Raw genomic sequence first — 12,097 nt, 5'->3', positions numbered from 1 at the left:
TTCAAAACCATTCAGATCTAGCTACTGGGCCAGTATTATTTTCAATATTAACACATTTTGTAAAATTATTTTTAAGTGAAATTATGGAAGAGGGGTTGAATCATTCTAAAGGTTGATTGGGATTTATTCATTTTATGTGTGTTTCTTCCTTTGGATGAAATTGAAATTTACAATAGCTGGCATTAAACTTTAAGCCCCATCTTCTCAATAACTTTGTGGTATAGGCAGTAGAATTTATGAATTTAATTAATGAATGATAAACCAGGGTTAAGATTTCTCATGATTTGTATGTTTATTGTCTTCTGTGTATTGGATATGTATTACAGTATATGTTTTTCTTTTGTGTGCATTCTTTTTCATAGAAGTAATTCAATAGATCTATTGATGTTGTCTAGTATTCAGCTCCATAATCTGAGGCAGTGTGTAGGAATTGCACATATTTAGTGGTAAGATGTGTACATTCTTGGTATTTAAGACTACTCTACTTGTCTTTACTGAATAAAAATGGAAAAATCACATGGAATGGAAAGTCATCCTTGATATTTCATGTACAACTCTTTTTAATTTGCCTATGAAGGTCTATGTGATTTGGATATAAGTGTTGTCAATGAAATTTCTTAAACAGCTTCTGGAATGTGGAATAGGATAAGCACATTAACTGGTAAATTGTCAGATAAAGTGGTATTTTATGGTTGTAAATAGAACTCCTAATTTTAGTTAAGTACCTTCTATAGGCAGAATAGTGTACTTTCTGAAGGACCGGACTTATAAATTACAGCCAGGTTTAATGATTTGCATACAATGGTCATTGCAAGAAATACCCCTTTTTACTGTTGCACCAGCTTTTCTCTGGTTCCTTGTCTTAATATGATTAGATAAAGACATAATATATTCTGAATGTGGAATAACTACAAAGACAGTTTTTAAATGATTGGTGTCTCCACACATAATGATCAAATTTCTAAAAGTGTGACTAATCAATAGTTTAATTCCAAGGTATCCTTCATTCAGCATTTAGATACAATTCAGAGTGCTGGTTTCATTGTTTGGAACTCTATACTAAGCATTTGACTGAAGAAACACTTCTTCCATATTTTACACATTGCATCAAGTGCATTGGCCTTCATTTAAAATTGTAGGTAGATTTTTTTAAAATCTAGTTTCTTAAAAGGGGTAGCAGTTGGGCATGAAAGCTGCAAGACATCCACATTAGAAGGTCTAATTAAAGTTATTTAGTGCTAATCAAATTTATGCACAGGAATCTTCTCAACTAATGGTTAGCACTTGCTTTGGGTTAGATAAGAGTCAACAGGTTTCAAGGAGGGTTGGACTTAAGTTTGCTTGTGGCTATGTAAGGATTCTAAACTGATCCCTCTTTTAACTCCTCCAGCAAGTTCTGCCACTCCTTCTCCTACAGTAGCACTATTAACATTTTTCTGTGTAATGTTCTTGCTATTTCTCCCCCCAAAGTGGTGCTTTTTTCCAGATGGCCCTGTTTTCATTTATCATTTCCCCCTTATTTTGTTAAATTTTCTACAGGTCTTATCTATTGTAGAAATAAAATCTACCCAACATACAAATACTTAAAGTAATTCAATACTTTGGACAATCTCTTGAGAAATGTGTTTAATCAAAGAGAAACATAAGGCAACGTGAATTACCATATAATACATTAGGAATTTGAAAACTTTTTCAAGCTATTAGTTGAAAAATAAAAAAATATTTAACTCTCATCAAGAGGCAACATTCTACTGATGGAAAGTGGGCTACATTTAATGATCTTTCCTCTTTTTGTCAAGTTCTAAGGAAACCTTAGGGTTCCATTGAGCACTCTTTGAAAAGTCCTGAAATAGATAATCTGACATTTTCACACTGAGGTGTAATCTAATTTAATAACACAAGCATTGACATCTGAGATTTCCTTCCATCTTTTTCAGTAGTTTGTAGAAACTCAGTAGTTTATAGAGTGCATCAGTGGAATTAGCTATGCAGGTAGCCAGTTTTGTGCACATTAATTGCCGGGAAAAGACTCTCACCTTCTGCACAGAAAAGCTTTCAAGTATTTTCCCATGATTTTGCCCTAACACTGGAAGTTGAGGCAAATTAGCAAAGATTGCTGAAAATTGCTATAGCAATCATCCACCTGTTTACGGATTACCAAGAATCAAACATGCAATCTAAAAAAACCTCCCCGAAAACCCTCAAAGCAATTGAAATCATTATTAGAACACTCAATGCAAAAATATTTTTGAAGGCACTAATCATTTGAAAATGTTAAATAAGAATTGTGCATTTCAAAAGTAACAGTAGTGAGAAAAACTCAAAGCTTGAATCTTTCTTAAATGAACTGCTTGAAACAAAAGTGGGTTTCTTGTGATAATTTCTTTGGTACAATGCAAAAAATTAAAGATACTAATTTTTTTTAAAAATCTATTACAATAACTATATAGTCCCACAAACAATCAATACCAAATTGATTATTAATCATGTTGCAACAGTCTAATAGATTATTGAATTAATTAGAATAGAGTTTGTTTTCCAACTATGATACAGGATCTAGTGCCCTTTAGATTTTTTGGACTACAACCCTGGCAATCTATTACCATTGTTTCAAATAACTAATTAACCTGCTGCTGCAAAAATGGCCAGTCCTGGGCACTATAGGTATAAATATAGCTTTAGTGCAGAACAATCTTCTGTAATTGCCCCAATGTTAATAAATAAATTGACAAGTCTACCTTTCCATTTAAGCGTAAAGAAAAAAACAAAAACATTTAAAAAAAGAAATCCTTTAATAGACTAACTGCACAATTAGAATAAGGGAAATTGACCGTAGAATGAAGATTGCTTCTCTACCTCCTCCCCCCCCCCCGCCCGCCTTTTGTAACCATGCTGTGCCAGGTGTCTTTAACAGATCCAGAGTAATATTGTAGTAAATAAAACAATTTGATTAGTAAATTGAGAAAATAAATATGATGTATTTATTATTTTAAAAATTATATTAATTTTTTGTTTGATTAAGAATTTTCTAAGGCTAAACAAAATAAAATATTTTTTTTAAAAAATTCAATAAGTACAGTATATATTTTGTATGATCATATTCTAGGACAAGAGTGTCAAACTTGGGGCCATGGGCTGGCCACACCTATCTCCTTCTAGTGAAGGAGAAAAAGTTGCGCTATATCATGTGATTCAATTCAATTCAATTCAATGTATTAGATTTGTATGCCGCCCCTCTCCGAAGACTCGGGGCGGCTCACAAATGACATGATGATGCGAGTTTGACATCCCTGTTCTACGATATTCATATTTTTTCCCCTGTTTTTTTTATTGAAAAGTTCTGTAAATATAAAACTCTGCTGAAATCAGGAAAATTGTCATACAAGAATTTTAGCACTTTGAAGATCCCTTCTGTAAGGGGTTCTTGATGTTGTCTGAGCTTGGTTGTTTTCTTACTGACGTTTCTGTACCCAAACTACTAGATAATATCATCAGTAAATAGTAAGGAATGGGATGGGCTCTCAGTTTATATTCAGGTGGCTTGCCCTGTCAGTGATGGTGGAGTGGTTCTGTTCTTTTTTTTTAGTTGTTGGATTAACTTTTACAAGCTCTGATGATGTTACCTAGTTTAGACCAGGGGTCGACAAAGTTGTTCAGAATCTAGGAGCCAGCCAAAAAATTTAGGAGCCAGAATTTTTTTTAAGCAAACTTGGTTTTTAACCGTCGGAAGTCACCGCGCACGCGGCCGGAGGAGGAATGAACAAAACCTCACGCCGGGAGGGGAGGGGCTTCCGCTTCTCTCCGAAGGCGGGTGAGCGGCCAAGATCGGAGCGTCTGTGTGCGGTGGGGGGGAGTGAAGGGGTTCGAGTAGGAGGCGGAATGGAGGCAAGGGGGGGAGGGAGAGACGCACGCAAGCGCAGGGGACGCTGGGAAAGCAGCTCGCTCCGAGGTTGATGGGCGGAGCTACGGAAGCCAAGATGTACCATTTCTGGGCGTAAACACAAGGCGGGAAAAATATAGTGTTTCCCAACCTTTTTTGAGCCGCGGCACATTATTCATATTTTCAAAATCCTGGGGAACACTGAAGGGGGGCGGGGCGGGGGGGCGGGCTAAAGAAAAGTTTGGACAAAAAAACCCTCTCTTCCTCCCTTTCGCTCTATTTCTCCCTCTTTCTCTCTTTTCCTTCCTTCCCTTCTCTCTCTCCATTCCTTTCTTTCTTTCTTCCTCTCTTTTTTTCTCTCTTTCTCTCTCCCTCCTTCCCTTCCTCTATGTCTTTCTCTCGCCCTTGCTCTCTCTCTCTGTCTCTCTTGCTATCTCTTTCTTGCTTTTCTCTCTCTCTCTTGCTCTCTCTCTCTTTCACTGTCTTGCTATATGTCTCTTTCTTTCTCTTTGCCTCTCTTGCTATCTCTCTTTCTTTCTCTCTCTTTCTCTCTCTCTGTCTCTCTTGCTATGTCTCTCTTTCTTTCTCTCTCTCTCTGCCTCTCTTGCTAAGTCTCTCTTTTTCTCTTGCTATGTCTCTCTTTCTTTCTCTTTCTCTCTCTCTGCCTCTCTTGCTATGTCTCTCTTTCTCTCTCTCTTTCTCTATCTCTCTTTCTCTGCCTCTCTTTCTTGCTCTGTCTCTCTTTCTCTGCCTCTCTTGCTATGTCTCTCTTTCTTTCTCTCTCTCTCTCAGCTGACTGCAAGCGGGAGCCCTGACGGCGGCAGCTGGACGTGCTGCTGGACACCGTATATGCCAGGCCCGCAGCGCCAGCAGCACGTTCAACCGCCACCGTCAGGGCTCCCGCTTGCAGTCAGCTGAGAGAGAGAGAGAGCTCCCTCTCGCCGCCGACATCTCCCTGCGACTGCCTGCGGCCGCTGCGGCCACCCCCCTCCCATCGCCAGTGCCCTCCCGCCGGGCCACAAAGGACACTTGCCGCAGGTCCAACCGCCACCGTCAGGGCTCCCGCTTGCAGTCAGCTGAGAGAGAGAGAGAGAGCTCCCTCTCGCCGCCAACATCTTCTCGCGACTGCCTGCGGCTGCTGCGGCCGCCCCCCCCCCCGCTCCCAACGCCAGTGCCCTCCCGCGGGGCCACAAAGGACACTTGCCGTGGATGACAGAGAAGCTCCAGCTGGGCGGGGCGCTGCCGGTACTTCCGTCCCGGGGCTCCCGCTCGCAGCTGTCCCCCGGCTCCTGCTCGATGCCGCGGTTTTCGGCGCTCTCCTGCTGGGCTCCAAAGAAGGAAGGCGGGAATTTTTCCCGCCTTCCTTCTTTGGAGCCCAGCAGGAGAGCGCCGAAAACCGCGGCATCGAGCAGGAGCCGGGGGACAGCTGCGAGCGGGAGCCCCGGGACGGAAGTACCGGCAGCGCCCCGCCCAGCCGGAGCTTGGCGGCACACCTGGCCATGTCTCGCGGCACACCGGTGTGCCGCGGCACACCGGTTGGGAAACGCTGCTGTATACATACAGTACAGCAGGCAACATTTTCTAGGCGCCAGACAACATTTTCTAGGCGCCACTGGCGACCAGGCGCCTGGGTTTGTCGATACCTGGTTTAGACAATAAAAAGTCTGCAAGAAAACAACCAAGATCAAAGAGCATTAAGGACCCCTCATTTTAACTCCAAGCTATAAATATTTTCCTTTATCAATCCTCTCTCTACTTGTGTTATAATGTTCCTGTCCTTTAGTCCACAGGTGGGTTTCAGCAGGTCCTGACCAGTTCTGGAGAATCGGTAGTGAAAATGTCGAGTAGTTTAGAGCAGTGTCTCCCAACCTTGGAAACTTGAAGATATTTGGACTTCAACTCCCAGAATTCCCCAGCCAGCAAATGCTGGCTGGGGAATTCTGGGAGTTGAAGTTCAGATATCTTCAACTTGCCAAGGTTGGAAAACACTGATTTAGAGAACCGATAGCAGACATTTTTGAGTAGCTTGGAGAATCAGTAAAAACCACTTCTGACTGGCCCCCCACCTCCATCTAATCTCTGCCTTCTGAGTCCCAGCTGATCGGGAGGAAATGGGGATTTTGCAGTAACCTTCCCCTGGAGTGGGGTAGGAGTGGAGATGTTATAGTATCCTTCTCCTGCCATGCCCACCAAGCCACATCACGCCACCAAGCCACACCCACAGAACCAGTAGTAAAAAAAATGTGAAACCCAGCACTGCTCTAGTCTCTAAAGTAGCATCTACTATAGTCAAAAACATTGTGAAATGTATGATCTGTCTCACTTTAGGGGGGTGGGGGTGTAAGGGAATTAGCTATGTTTGTTTGAAATGAAAACTTAAATGTGAAGTGTAGAAAAGAAACATAGACTTGCTATGATATAATAACCCTATTAAAAATAATTAATCATTAGTTCCAGAGAAAAGAACAGGACTACTGTGCCCTCTTCCTATGTTGACTGGTCTATTTAGATTTCCCCCCACTTCCTTGCATATTCTTCACTTTTTCAAGAGAAATTCATAAGGATATTGTAATTGCAGGGATAATCTCATGAGGTAAAACTAGTACCCCTACTTCGTCTTGTATCGCAGCCTCTGTATACAACAACGACAACGACAACGACAACAACAATAATAATAATAATTTATTAGATTTGTATGCCGCCCCACTCCGAGGACTCATAACAATTAATACATCTACAAATCCAATATTAAAAAACAATTTTAATAACCTCTAAATAAATAAAAAATCATACAATCCAGACAAACCATACATAAATCATAGCAGCTAGGGGTATGTCAAGTTTCCCCATGCCTGGCGACATAGATGTGTTTTCAGGAGTTTGTGAAAGGCAAGGAAGGTGGGAGCAGTCCTAATCTCCAGGGGGAGTTGATTCCAAAGGGTCAGGGCTGCCACAGAGAAGGCTCTTCCCCTGGGCCCCGTCAGACGACATTGTTTTGTCGACGGGACCCGTGGAAGGCCAACTCTGTGCGACCTAATCGATCGCTGGGATTCGTGCAGCAGACAAACTATATGAATGCAAATGTGATTTAGTACACAGTAAGGATTACCAAAAATGGGTTTTATATAATACATTAATACAGCATAGCCATCCTCAATCATTTACAAAAATATTTAAATAATATTTAAATAATTTAAATAATTAGCATTTGTCATCAAACCACATTATCATACACCAAGGCATTTCCAACATTTTGTTTGATATCACAAATTAAGAACCCAATTTTGCTATAATGCAATATTATTCATCATTCTGCTTTGGCCCTTTGATCTGTAATCTGTTTAAAAAACTAATTTTGAGCCTACAGTTTATAAACGCCACTGGATATAGAAGATCAGAGTACATGTTCACAGGCAGCCGTTTTCTTTGATATTATCACATATTATCTTCTTTTATCATTCTTTTCATTTTCATAAGAATTTTCAGCAGCTGATACAAGAATGTTGGCTGAGACCACAACAGTTGCTTCAAAACTTATATTATTGAGATGTATTGTCCTTGATCTTTTACAACAAGATTTTTTGTATCTGATCCAGATTATTTCCAGTATGACAGAAAACAGCTTGTTAAGAAGGCAAACAGAATTCGGAGAAGGGCGGCATACAAATCTAATAAATAATAATAATAAATAATAATAATTCCTTATCTTCAACCTCTGCATCAGTCTTCTCCAAATGCTTTGGGTAGAAATGTCCAACTTTATGTTGGTCCAGAAAGTTAAGGATTTAAAAATTGTACTTAATATATCAAAAAGAGACCAAGTTGAGGAAGACTGATACATATTAGAATTAATCCCAAATTCAGATTTCATTTCATTTATTCAGTTAAGTTTATTCAAGTTTTTTCTTCATTGATTCTTTATTGATTTTTGAATAATTGAAAATAACCACTAAGGTTCAAGTGAAATTATGGTTTGTTTTTCTCCAAACCAAGTCTCTTCTGGTTTTACATTTCTGTGGAAGTTATGCTGCCTTGACAATATGGACTAATTAAATATATGTCTATTAATATCTTTAAGTGCAATGTCTTCCTTTTGATTGATTGAGACTCATCAAAAATGTTAAATGAAGTCTGTAGTAAGGACAATATTAGTGTATTCATTCTGTATTTCTTTGTGGTTTTGCTTAATGCTGTTTTTAATTTTGTACTAAGAATTGGATAGATGGAGGTCTTTTTGGCGACATGTTATCTTTAATTTGTTCCCTGCATCTCCATTTCATACTCTTCTTTAAATAACTATTAAGATACATTTCATCTTCTGTTGGCTTAGCTTATGATTTCTCATAACTTGTTTGGTCATTTTTGCAGCACTGGTTAACAGATTAAAAAAATTTAGACTTTTTTTTTTTAATAGGCATGGAAATTTGAATTTCTTTCTTTTTTTTGGAATTTACGTTATCATTGATGGACTGTACAAGCTACAGGACTGTTTTATAATTGCCCCTCTTCTAGTTTGATAAGAAACTGCTAGTATTTGTGGTGCAGATTTAGCTTTTTATTGATATTAACATTTTCTTGGCAAACTCTTAATGTTTGAGTTTGTATGTATATGTATATAATCATTGTGATAATTGTAAATTATGAGTTGTAAACCATTGACAAATATATCACTCTGCCACTAGTTCTTCCTGAGATTTTATTATATACAGTATTTCCATTGACAGAATTCTAATATCTCATAAGTTAGCCACTTACATTTCCTTTTATTATTTCTTGTCTATGAAATACTTATTGTGTCATTGCAGCATGGTCAAAATTCGGACATTTTGCAACTGATTCATTTATGATGATTGCAGTGTCCTGGGGTGATGTGATGTCCTTTGTGACCTTCTGACAAGGCAAGTCAATGGGGAAGCCAGATTCACGTAACAACCATAAGAGCTGCAGTGATTTACTTAACAACAGTGACAAGAAAGGTTATAAAATGGGGCAAAACTAACTTAAAACAATGCCTAATTTAGCAACAAAGATGTTGGGCTCAATATGCCAATACTAATTCAAACAAGCCTTTCTGGATAATAGCAGTCATTTGCTAGATTCTAGAATCATTCTCTTGCTAAGACTCAAAGAAACAATTTGTGAATGAGAGAGAAGCCACATCAAAGGATGATGACTACCTCAATTTGCTGACAAGAAATGACAAATGATGATTTTCTGTTTCAGAGGCTCACTTGAAGGAAACTGACCAAAAAGCTGGGGGTTTTTAAATAAAAAAAACTATAAATCTAATTATAATTATATAATTTGCTTTTATTTATGCATTGATTTCAATTTTTTTCCCCTTTTAGGAGGTTGCACCTTCGAAGATGGCCCGGGACCCTGTGATTATCATCAGGACCCCTATGATGATTTTGACTGGGTTCATGTTAGTGCTCAAGAGCCTCATTACCTCCCTCCTGAGATGCCTCTTGGTAAGTGTCCAGAGTGCTGGTAAAAATATTTTGTGGAATATGACTGGATGCATGTTTTGTGCCTATAAATTTGAAAACTGTTCCCCAGGGTACAATACAGGGTCATTCTTTGTCAAGTGGACCAGGTGTCCACGTGACTGATTTTTGCAGCCTAATTTGAAAAGGAACCATCACAGAAACAACATACATGATAGAAAAAAATGTGCTGTTTCTAATGAAATAAAAGTGAAGATGATTGAAGGTGAGAAAACAGAGAGCTCTGGTTCATCACCTTCAAGCGTCTTCATTAGAAAGAGCATGTTTTTTTCTATTGCTCTCTGTTTTCTCACCTTCAATCATTTTCATTTTTATTTCATTAGAAAGAACACGTTTTTTCCTATCATATATGTTGTTTTTGTGATGATTTCTTTTCAAATAGTCCACTTAACAAAGAATGACCCTATAGTAAAATGAATGAGGTGGGGATAAGAATTATCTGCATTTTTAAATGAACCGGTGTTGGTTCGGTGAGTGCGTCAGACGTCTCGGATATATCTGCACTGCAGTAGCTCAGGAAGAGTGCTCATTTGTGGTTATCTGATAGTCCAAGGAGGTCATTTGCCTCCATGAAGCATTCGAAGCAAGGTGTAGGTGTCCCAGTGCTCCCATGTTAGGTTGAAGTAACTCGGAGGGGTGTGCGTCGTCATGTTGGCTGAGTTAGTACTTTAGAAAGGCTGTTCATTGAAGATTTACTGTCCTAGGCTGGATTGTGAGGTTATCAGCTCTTTTCCGTCCTATCTGCCTTCCAATCCCACCTTTGCCACCAGTGTTGGATAGGGTGAATGGAAGAGGCAGACAGAAGTGTCTTCAAAACAACGGCTCTTTACTTGGAAACTATTTACAACCCAGCAAAAACTCTGTCTGACAGCAAAGCCCTTTTACAGTACAGTGATACCTCGTCTTACGAACCCCTCGTCATACAAACTTTTCAAGATACGAACCCGGGGTTTAAGATTTTTTTGCCTATTCTTCCAAACTATTTTCACCTTACGAACCCGCCGCTGCTGGGATGCCCCGGCTCCGGACTTCTGTTGCCAGGCGAAGGCTTCCCTCATTGGGAAACCCCATCTCCGGACCTTCCGTTGCCAGCTAAGCGCCTGTTTTTGCACTCCTGGGATTCCTCTGAGGCTCCCCTCCATGGGAAACCCCACCTTCCAACTTCTGCGTTTTTGTGATGCTGCAGGGGAATCCCAGCAGGGGAATCCCAGCATCGCAAAAACGGGTGCTTCGCTGGCAATGGAAGTCCGGAGGTGGGGTTTCCCAGCGAGGGAAGCCTTAGCAAAATCACAGCATCGCAAAAACATTTGAATTTCGAAATAGAATACAGTAAAAATTAGCTGTTACCTCCAAAGCAGTTAAAAATGAAATAATTAAAGTTCTTCCACCCAGAAGCTAACAACAAAAAAAGTGACTGGCATTTATACTGCACAAACTCCACACCTGCAGAGGTCTTCAAACCTGGCAACTTTAAGACTTGTGGACTTCAACTGCCAGAATTCTCCAGCCAGGAGTTGAAGTCCAAAAGTCTTTTTTAATATAAATTTTTATTTACAAGAATAAATACAGTAAATACAATGACAATACAAGTGACAATACAAACATGTAGAAAGAAATGAAAACCCCCCCAAAGAAGCACAGAAAGAAGAAACAAAAAAATATATAATAAACAATGTACATTATACAACAAACAGTAAAAGGCGCGTGGGTGTACGGCTGATCTGTTTTGAGAATATGAACTGTAAATATTCTCTGTAGCCCGTTACACTATAACTAATAATCTAAATTATAGATAGATAAGAAGAAGAGTTGAGTATGACAGGAAAAAGAGATTTTAAATAGATAAGCTTAATTTTTACATACAGTGGTCCCTCGATTTGCGCGTTCTCGATTAGCGCGAAACGCTGCAACGCGGTTTTTCAAAAAATATTAATTAAAAAAATAAAATATTAAAAAATAAAAAATAAGTCCACGCTAGTTCTCTCTCTCTTTCTCTCCCTGTTGCCGGCGTGGTATATGAGAGAGAAAGAGAGAGGCAGAGGTCGGGCGCATTACCGGGAGGTGGAGGCGGCGTGGGGACGCTGGGTGCCGGGGACTCCGAGGAGGGGGTGGACGTCTGTTCCCTGAATGGAGACCGCCGGCCGCTCAATCGGGCCGGCAGGGAACAGAATGGAGCCTTCCGCGGCGGGGCTGGTAAGGGGGGGAGCCGAGCCCAGCCCCGTGGCATTCGCTTTCCTCCCGCCGGCAGCCGACTGATCGTGGGCTCCTTCGCAACCTCGGAGAGCTTCCTGGTTTTCGTGAGCTTTCATGCCCTGGAAGCTCTCCGAGGTTGCGAAGGAGCCCACGATCAGTCTCGGCTGCGGGTGGGAGGAAGGCGAATCCCCCGTGGGCTCCGTTACATCTTCCGCTGCCAGCCAGGCCATGCTGGCGGCAGCGGAACAATCGCTGGCTGTCAACTTTTCTTTTTAACACTGGGCAGGGGCTGACTTGCCTCCCCAGTGCTAAAAAGAAAAGTTGACAGCCAGCGCTGCGACTGCCGGAATGCTGAGCCTCCCGTTCTCCCCCACCTCGCCCCTTCCGGTTTCGGCGTTCGGCAACGGAGTCCGGCGCTGGGGCCATGCGGGGCCGCTCATCCAGGGGGGCGTGTGTGGACTGGCAAGCGGCAAGCGGCAAGTGATCTGGCGGGAAGACCAAGGGAAGGTTCCTTCAG

At 40.8% G+C, this 12,097-nt stretch overlaps 1 protein-coding gene across 7 annotated transcripts in view; it reads left to right on the top strand.

Moving 5' to 3' along the window:
- The window catches only part of PTPRK (protein tyrosine phosphatase receptor type K), a 484,094-nt gene that overhangs the window by 91,293 nt on the left and 380,704 nt on the right, over window positions 1-12,097 (top strand). For all 7 annotated transcript variants that reach the window (XM_070733486.1, XM_070733484.1, XM_070733481.1 and 4 more), the window contains exon 2: window positions 9,229-9,351. In XM_070733486.1, coding sequence (XP_070589587.1) covers window positions 9,229-9,351 — 123 coding nt within the window. The remainder of the gene's footprint in view (window positions 1-9,228; window positions 9,352-12,097) is intronic.

The sequence above is a fragment of the Erythrolamprus reginae genome, chromosome 1, assembly GCF_031021105.1.
Source record: "Erythrolamprus reginae isolate rEryReg1 chromosome 1, rEryReg1.hap1, whole genome shotgun sequence".
In the NCBI taxonomy this organism is placed as follows: Eukaryota; Metazoa; Chordata; class Lepidosauria; order Squamata; family Dipsadidae; genus Erythrolamprus; species Erythrolamprus reginae.
The sequence above is the reverse complement of the archived record's forward strand: the minus strand, read 5'-3'. Positions and strand labels throughout refer to the sequence as shown.